This window comes from Microtus ochrogaster, chromosome 7 (genome assembly GCF_000317375.1).
Source record: "Microtus ochrogaster isolate Prairie Vole_2 chromosome 7, MicOch1.0, whole genome shotgun sequence".
Classification (NCBI taxonomy): domain Eukaryota; kingdom Metazoa; phylum Chordata; class Mammalia; order Rodentia; family Cricetidae; genus Microtus; species Microtus ochrogaster.
Window position 1 is genome coordinate 32,818,703 of NC_022014.1, and position 18,132 is coordinate 32,836,834.

General features: G+C 44.1%; 1 protein-coding gene across 1 annotated transcript in view; it reads left to right on the forward strand.

Annotated features, from left to right (window-relative positions):
* Dnah9 (dynein axonemal heavy chain 9) overlaps nt 1-18,132 on the forward strand; it is a 333,793-nt gene that overhangs the window by 254,634 nt on the left and 61,027 nt on the right. The window contains exons 53-56 of the mRNA XM_005349858.2: nt 1,673-1,908; nt 7,735-7,857; nt 9,251-9,455; nt 11,930-12,094. Coding sequence (XP_005349915.1) covers nt 1,673-1,908; nt 7,735-7,857; nt 9,251-9,455; nt 11,930-12,094 — 729 coding nt within the window. The remainder of the gene's footprint in view (nt 1-1,672; nt 1,909-7,734; nt 7,858-9,250; nt 9,456-11,929; nt 12,095-18,132) is intronic.

An 18,132-nucleotide genomic window follows, 5' to 3' on the forward strand; every position in this document is an offset into this window, starting at 1 on the left:
AGCCTTAGAGTAGGAGCTTAAAACTGTTCTTGAGCACTGGTCCTAGCATAGAGCAGGGCAGGGTTGGAGAGGGGTGCTCCAGAAATGTATTTCAAATGTCATATATATGTAATGTATATGTAATTACAGCAGTCAGGATGCTGAAATGATAGGATTATGAGTTCAAGATCAGCCTGAGCTATGTAGTTAAGATGTTGGAGAGAGAGAGAGAGAGAGAGAGAGAGAGAGAGAGAGAGAGAGAGAGATTACATGATGCTATAGCGTGTGCCTTCTCTTTCCTTCATTTAAACTTGTTTTAATTGTGGCATGATGTTCTCACCTGTAAATTTCATACTCTAGAACCATGTGATTAAGTTTCCAATGACTCACAAAAAATATCATAGTGTTTTAAGTAAGTCAATGATTTTTGTGAAACAACATTCACTTTCGTCCTGGGGATCATGTGGCCAAAGGACTGCCACTTGAACATGCCTAAAGGAAGAGGAGTTTAAAAAGGGTTACACAGCCTTCCAGAGATAGCTACACAAAGCAAATTGCAAAGACAGTTGAATCAAAAATTAAAAGGGTATAAAGTCCAAACCTCAAAACCATTATACTAAATGGAAATGGCTAGACACAAAAGGTCACATCTTGTATGATTCCATTTTTATTAAATATCCAAAATAAGAAAATCTATAGAGACAGAAAGCATATTAGGAATTGCCAGGAGCTTGGGGTGGAGACACACAGGGGAGGGATTGTTTAATGAGCATGAGAGGTCATGAAAATACCTGGGAGTAGATTGATCGGGTTGAAGACCGTATAATACTGAGAATGTGCTATCCTCCACGAAACTTACGATGTTTCATTTTACACTATATAGAGTTTACCACTTTTTAAAGATATGTAAGTCAGTGGAAAATATTGCTTACAGAAGAATTGGATGAACTGGGAGAGACCAAAATAGAACAACAGAAAGAATGTTCCAGCTCTGAGGGTACACAGAGGAACGTGGGTGGAGTTCTCCGGGCTTGAGTGTGCTCTCCAGCAAGCCCCAGCAGGTGTGCTTGCCAGGAGGGCCTTGTGAACAGTCTTGAGGAAGGAAGATTGATGTAGGTAGGGGCAAGGAAGCTTCCTCAGCCCTAGGTGAGAGGAGAAAGCGGTCTGTGTGTGCCAATTATGCCACCGGGAAACTGACCTGAGAAACAGAAAAATAGCAGAGAAGTAAATGTCTACATGATTATGGATTGTATAAATGAAGATATAAATCAGACTGGCAAGATAGCTCGCTCTCCCAGATGAACTATTTGAATTAGACCACATAGTAGAGGGAGAGAACCAGTTCCCTCAAATTATACTCTGAACTTCCACACGCACGTCATGGTACATGCACACTCACACACGTACATGCACATGCATTCACATTCAACGAGTCATTTTTTTAAAGACATAAATGAGCCATAGAAGGGGTTTAAGATGAAGACAATGAAGACACTGAGAAGCGAAGAGTTGGTTTCAGGATAGATCATCTATCAAGATGCTTTCAGTAGCAATTACACAGCCAGGACAGCACTCTTCAGAGGCATGTTGATCTTGCTTTCAAAGAGGTTATGTTATGTAGTAAGATACTATGGATTCTCCCCAACAGAGGTGGGGTTTTCCACTCAGAGTGTGCCTGTCATCTCTTCATCAGGTTCCCATCCCAACCACCTCAACCTTGGACCCCCTGAGGATGCTGACCGATGATGCTGCTGTGGCTGCCTGGCAGAATGAGGGCCTCCCTGCAGACCGCATGTCCATGGAAAATGCTACCATCCTCATCAACTGTGAGCGCTGGCCGCTCATGGTCGACCCTCAACTGCAGGGCATCAAATGGATCAAGAACAAGTATGGAGAAGAGCTCCGAGTCACCCAGATTGGCCAGAAGGGGTAGGTGAATGGATACACAAGGTGACACTGTTGCCATTTGTCTAAGAAGGAAACGCTGCATGGAGCAGACTTAAGCCCTAGGGGATTTTCTTTTTCTCTTCTGATCTCTCCATCAGGTAACCCTCCTTATTTCTTGCACGTTTCCCTCTCAGTTTAGGAAGTATTTCAGCAAGATACTTGGGTACCAGCTCTGTACTCTTTCTCTTTAGGAATCGTGTGGTCAATAGAATGATTGTAGTTATAACTTAGTATACATTTCATAGGAAGAGAAGAATTCAATGGTTCTCCAACACAAAGAAATGGTGTTTAAGGAAGCCAGAAACCCTGTTTACCTTGACCATTGCATAAGATATACATGAATCAAATCATCACCCTATACCCCACAAGGACGTACAAATATTATATACCTACATCTGGATCAGCAGGCACCAGGAAGAGAATGTGAGCCACTGGGCCTGGCTTGAGCATCTGAAATCTCAAAGCCTACCCCCAGTGATGCACATCCTCCAATAAGCCACACCCACTCCAACAAGGCCACATATCCTAAGCTTTGACATCAGACATGGAGACCCAGGGTTTGGAGTTTCCACCAGTGGTTTTTGGTCTTGCTTTGGTTCAGTATTTCCTCACCCTGCTCCCTTTCCTCCCTTTTGGAGTGGTAATGTTTATCCTGTGCCATTGTATTTTGAAAGTATGTGATCTCCTTTTTCATTTGATTTTTACAGGAGGTTATAGTTAAGAGACTGCCCTGAATAGCAGAGACTTTGAACTGTGTACTTTTAAGCCATTTTGAGACTGTAGGAACTTTTGAAATTGGACTAAATGCATTATAATATGGCTGCAAGCCTATGGAGATCAGGGGGTGGAATGTGGAAGTTTGAGTGAGGATGGCCTCCATAGACTCATAGGGAGGAGCATTACTTGAAGGATTAGGACATATGACCTTGTTGGAGTAGGTGTGGTCTTATTGGAGGAAGTGTGCCACTGAGGGTGGGCTTTGAGGTTTCAGAAGTTCAAGCCAGACCCGGTGGCTCACTCTCTCTTTCTGTTCTCTACTGATATGGATGTAGGACTCTCAGCTACCTCTCCAGCACCATGTTAGCCTGCATGCCGCCATGCTTCCCATTATGATGATAACGAATTAAACCTCTGAACTGTAAGGCAGTTCCAATTAAATGCTTTTTCCTCTGTAAAAGTTGCTGTGATCATGGTGTCTCTTCACAGAAATAGAGCATTGACTAAGACACAGACTGAGCATGGGCCTTCAGCTCCCTCTGGTTGGGGACTATGATTGCAACCTAACCAGCTGCCTTAAGCTCCTCCCCACAGACTTCTCCTGGTGGACTATACCCATGCACTAGAAAGGACCCTTTTTCCCTTGGTCCAGATCAAGCCTGGAGGCACACCAAGTGCAGGCCAGCAGCAACCAAGCAGCAACCAGGACTGGCTCTTGATGGAGGAGGGCAACCTGGTCGTTGTAGTAGGTTCACTCTGTTCAGCCTGGCTCTTGGGCTCCTAGGCTTTGCTTCCAGTTCCCATGGGACTCTTCTGGAGACTGACAGGCACAGTGCTAATCTATGACCTGGCTTGACAGCTCAGTAAGCATCAGCTTCTCCTCCCGCTACATCGTGACTTTCATGATGTTTAACATGCGCCGGCAGGCTCATGCTGAGATCCATGGAGACCACCTTGACTGGCACCTATCACTCCATCCTCACTGCATCAGAGAACACAAGGCATGAGGGAGGCATGGATTGACAGAAGAGCCTCCCCTTGGATCTGCCTGGCAGAAACAAATGTCAGGGGGAAGTGACTAGAACAGACGATTATGTGGCCTTAAGAAAAGATCACAGACGGGGAGCCTTTGCCCACAGACGGGACTGGCAGTGATAAATGGGAAGTCACAGGCTGAGGTCGTGTCACGAGAAATGAAAAATGGCCTAATGCAAGGCTGGCCCCTCGCCCCAGAGTGGCAGCAAAGTGCTTCTATACCTGTAAGAATGGACGGGAAGAAACTGAGTCCTGACAGCAGCTCCAAGCACTCCCATGGATCTGTTCCCTTTTCCTTTGGAAGAAAAAAAAATGACTTGCTGGGTTGTCCCACAGCTATGGGAAGGTATTCACCTGGAAAAGTGCCTATAGGGGAAGAGGGCCAGGAGCCAATGACAGTCACAGAAGACAGTGCCCCAAAAGGAGAGCCATGGAAGTCTAATAATAGCCAGACCATCCTAAACTGTGGTCCATGGGGTCTTTACAGTTAGTTACCAGGGGTTTCTTCTGAGGGACCAGGTGTGAAAGGTGCTGTCTTGCCTGTGTTTTGAGTGTGTTTTGTTTCCAGGTCAATGTGCTAGTTCTAAAATTCTCTGGAAAGATGGGACAAGATGAGTTTTCTTGACCGTCTGAATCGCTGTCTTCGGTCCAAGCAACAGAAAGCAAACAGATCCTGTCATGTATATAAAGTACCCCAGATGGTCTGCAGATAATACTGGCATCATTGGCTCTGTCACCTTTGAAACTAGCAAAGCCTCAGTGTCAGAGCGAAGGTGTGGTCAAAGGGGTAGGTGGACCTTCAGCTCTGCTTCACCATCATCTCCTGTTGTCTTCAGTCTGCAGACACACAGTGCAGCAATGCAGCCCTGCTTTGATCTGCATGGTCACACAAACCAGACTCCAGTCCCCTCAAAACTGGTGGATGTGGAAAGACACTCTGAACATGCTTTTAACTGGCCTGGAAAGATGCTCACAATTGGGAACCTTTCACAAGATTATTGCTTTGTCTGGTGTGATGTCAGATGAGGATGGGATGATCATTATGAATGGGGTTATTTTCTCTTCTTGAGAGAGGGTCTTAGATAGCCCAGGCTGACCTTGAACTTCTGATTCTCCTCACTCCACTGCTCCAAAGCTAGGACTACAGGTGTAAACCCCAAAGCCAAGTTTATGTGGTAGTGGAGATGAAACCCACCGCTTCATGCATGCTAAGCAAACACTCCGTCAGCTGAGCCACAGCCCAGCTTTTCATGAAGTCCTTGATGTACCTTGAATACACACTCTGAAGGAATCCTGTCTGAGATAATACTTGTCTTAGCTTGGCTCTGGTCACCCAATAGAAGTGGATATTTCTGATGATTCCCTGCTCAGTTTGGAGTGACCTGTTGCCATTTCTGCATTTTATACAATCATTTTGATCTGTCGTGCTTAAAATACCATCTAAATGGGGGCCCCATGGTAGAGTTGTAATATTAAATTTAGAATATTTTTCTCAAACTAGGAACTCCAGAAACCCTCAGCACAAAAGAGACCCAGCCTGTCTCTATGGCTCAGATACAGAAAGCACATCATACACCTCCCTTTAAAACCTCCCAGTCCTAAGAGTTGGCATCCCTTTTGGAGTTTTTGGTTTTGATATTTAGTTACTTGGAGCTGGGGGTGAATGGGCCACAGCACATGTTGTGGAGGTCAAAGGACAACTTGCAGGAGTCAGTTCTCTCCTTTTTCTATGTGGGTTCTGTAAGCGTTACAGCTCTGAGGGGAAACACTTCTCGAAAGCGGTACAGCTCTCGGGGAAGGACATCCCACGGCAAGTGTTACAGCTCTGCTCTGGTGGAGGAAGGCTTCCCCAAATTGTTACAGCTCCAAAGGGAAAGGTCTCCTGGCAACTGGGAGTCAAGGAATAATACAAAGTCACACAAAGTGTGTGACTGTACAACAAACTTCACACAAGAGATTTATAGAGAGATCGGAATCCAGGAGGGTGGCTGCCTCTGCTCAGGCAAGAAGCAGTAGAGAAATAAACAGAAGACAGGGTTTATATAATGTTTCTTAGGGTTGGAGCTTTCCAGGATGGAGCTATCTAGGGTGGGGATTGGTGGGATTTCAAGTCCTGAGGTTGGGCTTTTTACTCTGTAGGGCAGAGATTACATGGCCATTAGGGCATGTAGAGTGTTCTGTGGGTAGAACCTGACAGTTGGAGGGCCTCGGGGGAGGGGCCTGACCACTCATGCTCCTTGAGGGTCTTACAGTTTACAGGAATCAAACTCAGTCTGTCATTGATGGAAGGTGATTTCATCCACTGAGCCATCTCACCAGACCCAAAGTCTCTTTTTCACAAGATTTTTCTGAAGTAATCCCTTAGTTGTTAACAATTTAATAAAAGTTATTTATGAATGTTTAGGAAGACTGGAGAGGCTTTGCTGGTCTTCCAGAGGACCCAAGTTCAATTCCCAGCACCCACAGCTCACTTATCATCTGTAACTCCAGTACCAAGGGATCTGATTCCTCTTCTTTCAGCCTTCACTCACACAAAAGCATACACAACATGCAGATCATAATAATAAATCTTTAAAAATAGACAGATAAAAAAAAGTATGTTTCCTGTTTTTGTATAGGACTTGTAGGGCAAAGGGGCCAAGGAAAAACACCCTGACTCTGACTTAACCCCAAGACCAGGGTAAAAGAGAAACCCCTTGACCCTGACTTGACCCAAGACCAGGGCAAAGAGACAGAATCCCACCAATCCCTGAGCTTGCCTCAAGATCAGACAAAGAATTCCACCAATCCCTCAGCCTGCCCCAAGGTCCATCCACAAAATATCCCTCTAATCCCAGGACACCCTGGAAAGCTCCAGCTTCCAAGAAACTCTACATAAACAATGCCTTCTGCTCAGTTCCCGGCTGCTTCTCATCTGAGCAGAGAGGCAGCCACCCTTCTAGATTTTTCCCTTCTAATAAATCTCTTATGAGAGGTTTGCTGTGCAGTGTGACTTTGTGGTATTCCTTGGCTCCCAATTGCCAGGATGCCTTTCCTTTCAGAGCTTTAACACTTGCACTGGGGAAACCTTCCACACTGGAGAAGGTAACACTTTCGGTTGGGGAAGCCTTTCCCTTCAGAACTGCAACACTAACAGACTCCTAAGGTAAAACTTAAAAGCAGCTATTTGTGGGTTAACTGGTGGCCTGTGCCAACTTGTACTGTGAGCTAAAGGGATACAGGTTAACTGGTGGCCTGTACCAACTTGTACTGAGAGCTAAAGGGATACAGGTTAACTGGTGGCCTGTACCAACTTGTACTGTGTGCTAAAGGGATACACCATGTGCCATTTTAGTGTTCTCAGAAAATGGATAAAATCTGTTCTTAAGTATAATGAATCTTACTTTACATGTGTTAAAAATTACTTTGGAAGAATATTCAGTTTGTTGAGGAAATGCTTATATTTTATGTAAAAAAATTAGACTATAAAGCAAAAGTGCCATATGAATTTAATAATATAAAAGCCAAAATTGGGTATGTAATGTGGTGAATTCTCCATACCAACAAGTTGCATGGAGAGCGAGCCATACACTTGGTACCAATTACATCTGTACTGAACATGTATATTTCTCCCTGGCCATTAATAATCCTGTACAGCTACTATTACCCAATGTTGCTCTGAATCAAGCATTATAAATAAAAGTATATGGAAGGCTGGCTGCAGATTGTGTGTAAACATCGTTTCATGTAAAGCGTAATAGAGCGCTTGTTGGTTTTGTTTTCCATGGGGCCCCAAATCAATCACCCAGTACCAAAGGACCACTCAAATAGCCAGATGTCCACAGTAAACACTGAATTGTACATAACAGACAGAGGGATCGTGATTAATTTTCATATTCCTTTTTATTTTGTCATTTCTATTTCTAAAAGATGTAAAAAGTGTGTGTGTGTGTGTGTGTGTGTGTGTGTGTGTGTGTGTGTGTGTGTGTGTGTGTGTGTGTATACACCAGAATGTTCTTGTCGCATTGCCCCAGATCCGTGCATTCATGAGCTCACACTGCCTAACTTGTTCCCCAGTTGCCTCCAGACCATAGAGCGTGCCCTGGAAGCTGGAGATGTGGTGCTGATTGAGAACCTTGAGGAGTCCATTGATCCTGTGCTGGGACCACTGCTTGGGAGAGAAGTCATTAAGAAAGGACGGTGAGACTCGAATGCACGGCAGCCCTGTGCACAGCACTGCTCCACTGCCCTGGGTAGAGCTGTGGAGAGGTCCCCTCTCGACCTCTTCCCCTCAGCTCAGGTCAGGGGGCATTCCAAAGTTGACTGACCTTCCTCTTCTCTAGCAGTAGGGCATATCATTGCCCTTGGATTCTGGAGAGGCTTCTAGAAGCCTGCAGTTCCTCGCCCTCTTTCTAATGGCCATAGTGCACAATTTGAAAGGAACCCTATGGGGAAATGGTCAAAAGCAGAAAGACTTCTAAGACAAACATTTTATTCAAGCCAGATCTGTGAGGCTTGGTGCTCAGCTCCCTGCCAATGTGATGGCCCTTTGTGACTTTGAAGGCTTAGCAGATACAGAGCAGAAAGAGGTGGTTGATATGAATGAGAAAATGAGAATTAGAAGGGTTTCCATTTCGTATGGTAGAAGTGCTAATTGACACAAAGCTGTGGTTGACTCTGGGCTCATTCTTACCTGTTTTCTGTTACTAGAGTGAAATATTCAAGACTCGGTAGTTTATTAAGAAAATTCATGTGTGTACTTCACAGTTTTGGAAAGAGAAAGTCCAAAGTTGGCCAGCTACATCCAACAAGAGTGTTTTTTACAACATACAAACATGGCAGATGGCATTGTGGTGGGAGTACATGAGGTGGGGGCCCACATGGGAGACAGGGAACAAGACATTGTGGAGGGTCCAGGCTTATTTACTCTCTCAGAGATTAGTCCCCTCCTGCTAGACCCAGCCCCCTCCCAAAAGATAGCATTAGCCCCTTCCAACTACCTTCCACCAGCGCCCCCCCCCTTGCAGGCACGTGCACGCTCACACACACACACTCACACACACACATTCTATCATATGGAAGGCCAAGCTTCCAGTACATGGATCTTTGGGGACAAACCGGGGACAAACCACATCCAAGCCTTAGCGAGAACCTTACCAGCTGCTCAGTCCCCAAGTTACCCTTCTGTGTTTATTTTTGCCCATCAAACTCCTTCTCTTTCTAGCTGAGATAAAGGAAGCCCATTGGCATGCCTAAGAAGATCTCCCTGCCAAAGGCAAGCAGCTACCCCTTCTGCCACACTCTGTGCTGCCATCTGCTGGGACATTTCCATAGCATCTGAATCTATACTAATACAGTGGGAACAGCTGTGCCCGAGTTTCACAGTGTAAAGTGAAACATGATGACTCCGAGACAAAACTTAGTCCTTCCAACCCACTCCCAACATTAAGACAAAGGAAGGCCCTAGGTAGTTGTTAGACATAATTAGGAATGCTTATAATATGATAATACTCTTTGAGTATGCTTTTGTTTTAAAACAATCTATAATTCTACCTGAAGGCACCCCACCTTCACTTGCGCCTTTGTGTTTCAGCTTCATTAAGATCGGAGACAAGGAGTGTGAATTCAATCCCAGGTTCCGGCTCATCCTTCACACCAAGCTGGCCAACCCTCACTACCAGCCTGAGCTGCAGGCTCAAGCCACCCTCATCAACTTCACGGTGACCAGGGATGGCCTGGAGGACCAACTGCTGGCCGCTGTGGTCAGCATGGAGCGACCAGACCTGGAGCAGCTGAAGGTGTGTCCGAGATTTCCTGAGGAAGAGAGCAATGCTCTGCCGCCAGGGGGCAGTTTTCCTGGAATTGTAGAGAATGGGTTTTTTAAGACATTGGATGAGTCCAGACCCTACCTAGTCACCTGTGAACACCCAGTTGGGAAAGGGAGAATGTGGTGAGCTGAGGAGAACCGCATCAGGATAGCTGGGGGACCAGGCATTCCAGTCCCCAAGAGCAGGGCCTGGCTCAGGGCTCTGATACGTGGCCATCTGATCTCACATACTCCCAGGAGACAATTAGAACTAAGGAGGTAAGCATGGGTAACAGAAGCAGGGCCATCCTTGCTGGGGCTGTGTTAGGTCAAGGCACAGGTCGGGCATCTTAAACAGCAGAAACCTAGGCCCTTTCAGTTCTGAAGTCTGGGAGTCAAAGACCATGGCGCTGGCATAGCTGTTCCTTATGAGGCTTTTCTTCTTGGCTTGACAGCTGCCTGCTCACATGAACCATTATACGTGTATGGAGCAAGGAGCCCCTCTCTTGTGTTTCTTCTAGGAACATTAATCTCATCTAGTAAGGGCTCCCCTTTGATACCTAAGAACTTTGCTATATCATCAATTGGGGGATTAGAGTCTTAGCATACAAATTTGGGGGAGCATAGTTCAGCCCATAGCATGAGCATGCCTTCCTTCCTCTCTTTAAATGTTATTAGCTTAGATAATACAGGTCAAAAAGGGAAACCAGCCTTCCGCAGCATATGTGAGATGAAATTCAAAGCTCCCCACAACTCTCCCCATCATGCATTAGTCAAGAGAGCCCGGGAGTCTGAGTCCACAACAAACAAGACCCAGCGGAGACCATGTAGCAGTCTGTAGAGCTTAGTGCAAAACAGAGAAACATGGGAAGTAGAGATGCAAACTGAGAAATAATGTCTTTTTAGCTACCAGTGAGAATTTTTCTGGAAATGAAACCAAGTAATATGGAAATTAAAGAACACAAGGACATGAGGGCCATACTGACCTGAAACTCACCATTCTCATGCCTCTGCCTCCCATTTGGCAGAATCGTGTGTGTGTGTGTGTGTGTGTGTGTGTGTGTGTGTGTGTGTGTGTGTGTCAGAGAGAGAAAGAGAGAGAGGGAGGGAGAGAGAGAGGGCATGCACGTGCACACATACACCAGCAAGCACAGCTTAAGGGGACTAATTTAAGCAGTAGTTATCAGAAAGTTTCTATGAAGTGCTAGCATCTGAGCTAATTTCTAAGTGATTTGAAAGCCTCCGGGTACAAAGTGTTTCCAGAAGAGAACAGAAAGTCCTAGCCTCAGGCTGGACTGAGATCTGAGTTTGTAAAAGACAGAACAGAAGCTGGAGCAATGGCTCAGCAGTTAGGAATGCTTAGCACTATTGTAGAGGATCCAAGTTCAATCCCCAGCGCCCATGTGAGATAGCTCACAACCATCTATAACCCCAGCCCCAGGAGATCTGACCCTTTCTGGCCTCTTGGGGCACCTGTACAAATGTGTACATACAGACACACATAGACATGATTAAAAATTTTTCAAAATAAAAAAAGAAACAGGGTGAGTAAGGATTGGCATGGCTAAAAGCCCTAAAATGTAAGTTGTTCTTGACAGGGATCAAGAGGTTTCGCAGGTCAAAGATGCTAGAGTCATCTGAAGTTAGCTCCCAACTGCCAGGATACAAATAAAAGGTGCCCAGGGCTTTAGCATACTACGCCTAATGATCACAAAGCAAAGAGGACCTGACAGCTCCTCAGATTCCAGTCCCACTCCAGCCTCAAGGAAGGATCTGGCTGGAACTGTGTGAGGCGGGTGGGTTTCTTTCAAGCACTTCTTTATTGCTCATCCAGTGCTGGTGAAGTGAGAACTGAGACATGACTCTCTGTGCACAAGTTCCATTCAAGTGATATTAGCTGTGTTCTAAGTGTAGCATAGAACTCTTAGACACAGGACTGGGAGTCACAGGCTACCAACATAGAAAGAGCATAAGCCAGCTCATGGTCTCCATTCCAAAGCAGTGAGGGATTACATCCTCCAGTCCCTCCGATACCAGAGCAGCTGATGCTCCAGTCCCTGTGTTAATGATGTGGTGTTTGCGCAGAACAAGCCCACATCCCCCCATATGCTTCAGATCGCCTGTGGATTCCTTCTAACATCTACCGCAGTGTAAATGGTACAGCCAGCACTCATAGACTGCTGTCTGGGCATGCTCAATTCGGTTGCCTCTTTAACTGTAGTGTCAGGCTAGGCTACTTGCATTTCCACGTCCAGAATTTCTCATCATGGCCAACTGCGCAGCTGCAGCTGAGACCCCACTCACCTGCTCACTTCTGCTCATGCTCAGAAGCACTCTGCTGTTATAAGCATTGCTTCACTGTCTCTGCAGGGAGGGGCTCCGGCCCTTCAACAGTTACTTATTCAGCCCTCTCGTAGAGTAGACTGCCTTGGCATCTCTACTTGACTCCTTACTTACTGTTTACAGTCGGATCTCACGAAGCAGCAGAACGGATTCAAAATCACCCTCAAAACCTTAGAGGACAACCTGCTGTCTCGCCTCTCTTCAGCCTCGGGGAACTTCCTGGGAGAAACAGCCTTGGTGGAGAACCTGGAGGTCACCAAGCAGACCGCTGCGGAGGTGGAGGATAAGGTACAGCACTGTGTTTCCTTGGCCTCCACTTCCTCTGCGTCATTACCTGAAGCTGGCTTCTGTTTCCGTCTTCCCAAGTTCCTTCTAAAAAGTCTAGAAAGACATAAAATTGGGAGGTGGACATGTTGAGACTGATATGGGGGGATTGGAGGAAGAAAATGGGGGAGTAGTTATGATCAAGTTCATTATATGCATCTATGAAATTCTTGAGAATAAAGGAAGATTATAATTTTTAAAGTTGTTTTAAAAATCCAGGTCTGATCCTGGAGTGACTCCTGCTCATCCTGGGTTACAGAGCTCCCACCTTCCAGAAAAGACTTTTGATGTTTCTATTTCGCAAATAAGGGCCATGGTTTTTTCTGCAGGGAACGGTACCCAGAGAGAATTGCCCTAGTTTGTGGAATAGCCCCCAAAGTTGTATAAATTGGTAATCCAGATGTGACTGTGTCCTAAGACAATCCACGGGGTTGGCAAAAAAAAAAAAAAAATCTCAAAGTCTGATTCTAATGAGAAATGTTGGTAACATTCCAGAATATTGGCTCTCAATGACAATAGCATCCTGGGAAAGCAGTTATAGTACATAACTTCCTTCGTGGATAGCATATTGGACAGGCTTTTTCCCATGGAGACTAGAGAATGACTTGATGAAAGAGAGACTCCACTCTTCACCCTTCCTACCAAACCTCCAACGGGCCCTTCTGCATCTCCCTGCTGCCCAGATCAGACCAGTCATCATGAGACTGGCTCTAATAAGGACATCACACATCTGCCATGGGGACAGGAGCAGCATGTCTCCAAACGAGTGTGCTGAGTGCCTCCCTTTCCTGGAGTTCTTCCAAACAGGAAAGGCTTTTTTTCCAAATAGGGACAAAATGGAAAAAATAAATAAAAGGTGGGTGGAGCTGTTCATTAGGAGAGCATTTACCTCATAGGCACAAGGCCCTGCATTCAGTCCAAAGTGTTCAAAACGGAGCAAGTGAATAGTCACAGTCAGCCAGGTCATTCCCACTCTGAGCTAAGAAATAAACTGTGATAACTCTGAGAAGTCCAGTCTAGCTCAGCGGTTGCTCCATCTCCAGAGGGGGCCATGCATGCTTGTAAAGTATAGAAAGTCCACAGCCCTAGGCCAGAGAGCCCCAGCTCACCTAGAGGGAGTAGGTCAGAGGGTGGAACCAGCCTTGCCGACCTCTCCTGCCTCTTCATCCTTACTTCCCTCACCTTTTCTTTAAAATAGTGAACCTATCACATGGAACTTTCTCATCAATTTTGTCACCCCTTTCAGAGAGTCTTATTTTTTCTTCTCAGTCATATAATGGTTATTTATTTAGCAGCTGTCATATTCCAGATTCAATGACAGTGGTTGGGGCTATAACGTGCAGCATGCATGGGTCGTAAGGGGAGATGGGCATTTAAGGAATGGCCTTGAATTCACAGCAGTGAGAGGGGATGTTTAATACAATAGAGCTGGTGAGAATGTCAGCTTCAGAGGAGATGGAAAGTTATCCATGGAAAAATGGAGACCAGTTTCCAGCGTCATAAGGCACGAGGGGCAAACATGAGTCTACAGTTGGTCTATGGGCCGACGTGTGCAACTAGGAGAGATGCAGATCACTGGAGAATGGGGACAGCAAGAATGAAGGTAGCTCATTCCTGATTGTCTCTTCAAACAGTCATGGGGGTATAACAGCAAGGGTGTGCTCTGAGAAATGGATCACTGAGGACATCACAGTGTACCTACATAGAAGCCAGCACAGTCAGGCCCTCGATGGACAGTCTGACTATGGGACTCCAGTATATGTGCTTTCTGTCTTTGACCAAAAACCTTATGTGACTGTGCTTTGGGGACCCAGGAGTCAATCCTGTCTGCTACAAGTGAGGGAGAAGTGATGAGATATGAGGTTGGGAGAGAGGTAAAAATTTATGATATTTATGAAAAATGAGAATAAAACTTGACTAGAGACGTAGAGATTAATGAGCGGTGCTAAGCAGTGGGGGCACTGAAAACTAAATCTGTAATGACACTGACTGAAAATCATGAGGTTTTTTTGAATGCTCTTCTGAGGTTCAGCAACTGAACTTACCCAATTTATATTTATTTGCATCATTGACGTATGGTAGTTGGGTTTTTCTTAGAGTTTCTTCTTAATTAGCATTGTCATCTCAAGCTGCATGTGCGTTCTTCAGCCTTTCATTCCTTCCTAGTGAGTTTGAAATAGATGTTATAGACTCTAGACTATAGGATGCTAGAACTATAAGATATAGGGGTATCTCTTATCAAACCCCTCTCTTGTTACTCCCTCATTGTGCCCTCCTTCTAGCGATCACCAATCCTCTCTCGGCTTCTGTGTCATCCATTTTCCAAGCTTCTCAAATGAGTGAAAACACAAAAGTGTTGGGTTTCTGTGGCTGGCTTATTTTACCTAACCCAGTTGCTTCTAGTTACATTGACTTTGATACCAATAGCAGAAGCTCATACTTTTAGCTGAATAGTATTTCGTTGTGGATATCTACCAGATTTTTCTTTATTCATGGGTCAGCGGGCATCTTGGTTGATTCTATAACTTGGCTATTATGAATTGAGAATGTTGTTTGTAGAAAACTATCTCTTGACACATGGATTTCATTCTTTAGACATGTGCCCAGTGGTAGTTCATAGATGAATTGGGCAGTTTTGTTGTTATTGTTTTTGTTTGTTTGTTTGTTTGTTGCTGTTTTCCATGTTGGGTATGGTACTTTAAAAATATTTATTTATTATTTTATGTGTATGAGTGTATGTATGTATGAGTATGTTTATGAGTGCATGTAGTGTACTATATGGGTTCCTAGTGCCTGCAGAAGACAGAAGACCATACCAGATTCTCTGGCACTGGAGTTATAAACAGGTGTCAGTGACCAAACCAAGATCACCTACAGAACTTCAAGTGTTCCAGTCTTGGCTATAGTACTCTGCGTTCCTACTAGCAGGACAGGAAAGTTCCCCTTCTACATCTCTGCAACAATATTCATCTGTTCTTTAACTTTAAAAAATTTATTGACATTAAGAAAATGAACTATTTCTTAAAACTTTTTGTTTAATTTTTCCTTTGTTTTGGGGAATTTCATACATGTATACGCTAAAATATGATCATATGGTGGTTGTCTGAATAAGAATGACCCCCATAGACTCACACATTTAAATGCTTAGTCACAAGGGAGTGGCACTATTTGAAAGGATTTTAAGGATTAAAAGGTATGGCCTTGTTGGAGGAGACAGGTCACTAGGGGTGGTCTTTGAGGCTTCAAAAGCCAATGCCAGGCCCAGTCCCCACCCCTCTATCTGCCTAGAGATCAAGATGTAGCTCTCAGCTACTGCTCCAGTACCTGCCTGCATGGCACCTGCTCCCACCATGATGATAATGGACTAAACCTCTGAACTGTAAGGAAACCCTTAAAGCCCTTAATCAAATAATTTCTTTCATGAGTTTCCTTGGTCATGGTATCTCTTCACAGCAATATAACAGAGACGAAGACACATATCTACCCCTCATTTGCCCTGAAACTTCTCCCAGATCTTCCTATTCCATCAGACCCCTTCCAAATTCATGTCTTTTATATTTTGATAACCAATAAGTTAAGTTAGAGCTGCCCGTGTGCTCCTGGGAGTGGATTTGTTTGCAGGAACATGGGAAGCCTAGTAGTGTCCCATGTCTTCAATAAAGAATGAGTCTTCCTCCCCAGCAACCATCCCACTGCCAATAGCGCCTCAGGGAGGAGAGGAACCTAGAGATCATCTACTCCATCTATTGCAAGATCAGGCTGGCTTGATCTTCTGTAGCCCCTGTGAAGGTGAACACAGCCGCTGTGATCTGATGATTCTGATAGCTGTGTCATGTATGGAGGACAGCATTTCACAATACTCCTCATCTTCTGGCACTTACATTCTTTCAGCCTCCTCTTCTGTGATGTCCTCTGAGCCTTGAGTATAGTATAAATGTGTTGTTTAGGGATGAGCACTCCATCTCTTCTTCTCAGCCTGTTGACCATCCATGTATCTCTGCCCGTGCTGATAGATGCTTCTCTCACCAAGGCTAGAACAGCCCAGGTTTATGGGTATAAACATAAATATTTAGGAAGCATCTTGCTATTGTGACCATTTGGTAAAATAGAAATAGGTTTTAACTCTTTAACCTCTCTGTCTGTCCGTGGGTTTTGATTAAGATTTAAGTAACAAGCATGGATACCTCCTACACAGCAGGCGTCAAATCCAATCAGAAAGCGGTTAGTCATGCCACTATTGTAGGAGGAGACATGTCTGACCTGGAAGGTCAACATTGCGTCACACAGGGTCAAATTCTAGGTAAGACCATTGGCACCTTTTCTCTCCAGCAGTCACATAGAACTTTCCAGTACTGTGCAAGCTAGCCAGCAGGGACACATTTTTCTGTTAATTTGTATTAACATTTCTATGTCCTTGCAGCTAGCGTATGGCATCTTCAGCAATAGGGTCTTTTGCTGTGGTTGTGGTAACACAGGCAATAGCAATAGCCTGTATTGTTTGAGGGATCTCAGAGGCATCTTTGAATAAAAGGGAGGTATCCCATACCTTGTATTGTGATTTTTATGTTGACCCATGCCTTCTGAGATCAACATTATTCACCTGTGCAGAGTAATTCCATCCCAACTCTTTTTTTCTGAAGTTTTATTTTGAAATTAGTATACTGACTACCGTGTTTACATAAGGCTCTTCCATCTATCCTTAGTCAGAGCTGTGGTAGCAGTTCTAACTGGAGTGAGATTGCTCCTCCTTCATTGACCTTTTTCTTTATCCTTCTTTTCTTAGACTTTGAAGATTTGAGAGATGCTCACTATATTTCACTTTAACATTTTTTGCTTACATATAAAATGTATTTCATTTTAAATGTGACTTTAATATATATGTTTTAATGAGGTATAAAATTAAGCAATATATCTAGCATCTTCCAAAACAATTTTCAAGTACTTAAATTTTAATCATTTTCTTGCATTTTTTGTTCTTTTTTCATAATGTTTCTTGTGGGCTGTTATTGCTGTTAAGAGTCTGTTTTCAGTCTAATTGCTATTCTTTTGTAGGCACCTTATGCTTTCTGATTGCTTTTGATATTTTATTGTCATCATTGATTTCCTACAATTTTACTATATGGTGAAGCTACATCCATATTTATCATACTTAAAAGATATACTTCTTCCAAATAAGAAAGCTCCAATATTTTGTTGATTTGGGGAAATTCTTAGCTTCCGACATTGGCTTTCCTTCATTTTCTTTATTCTCTACACATTTCTGTTAAATGTATTTAGAGTTCCTCTTCCTACCTGCCAGTTCCTATAAATGTTCATAATTTCCCATCTTTGTATCTTTATGCACTTCAGACCTTTCTCCCAGTTTCCTGATTTTATTTTCAACTCTATTTAACTCATACACCATTTCATCTAAATAACTGTTATTTTCACACTTCCTTATCCATTCCTTCCCAGGTAAAAACCTGCTCTTTTTTGAAAGATCTTTGCATTGTGCTTTCTTCAGTATATACTGCTTCTTCTAAGTGTACTAATTTAATGGTTGTTGTTAGGTTGTTTAATCCTCCTTAATTCTTGATGTGTTAAACTTTGTGAAGTTTCTTTGCTTTTTCTTTTGTTTTTTTTTGTTTTTTGGTTGTTTTTTTTTTTGTTGTTGTTGTTGTTTTGTTTTATGGCATGGATGGGGAGGAAGGGCGGGTTTTAGGAGAGGTCTTTGTTTTTGAGACAAGGTCTCATTGTTTGGCCCAGGCTGGCCTTGATCTTGTGATTTTCCTGCCTCAGACTCCCAAGTGCTGGGTAGAAGTCTTCTAATTGTCTTCTTTGGTAACAGTTCTTACTTAGTTACTCTCTGTTGCTGCGATGAAACACCATGCTCAAAGCAACACATAAAAGGAAAGCATTTGATTTGGGGCTCATGGACCCAGAGGGTTAGAACCCATAACAACCTTGTCAGGAAGCATGGAAGTAGGCAGTCAGATATGATGCTGGGGCTTGTGCCCCAATCA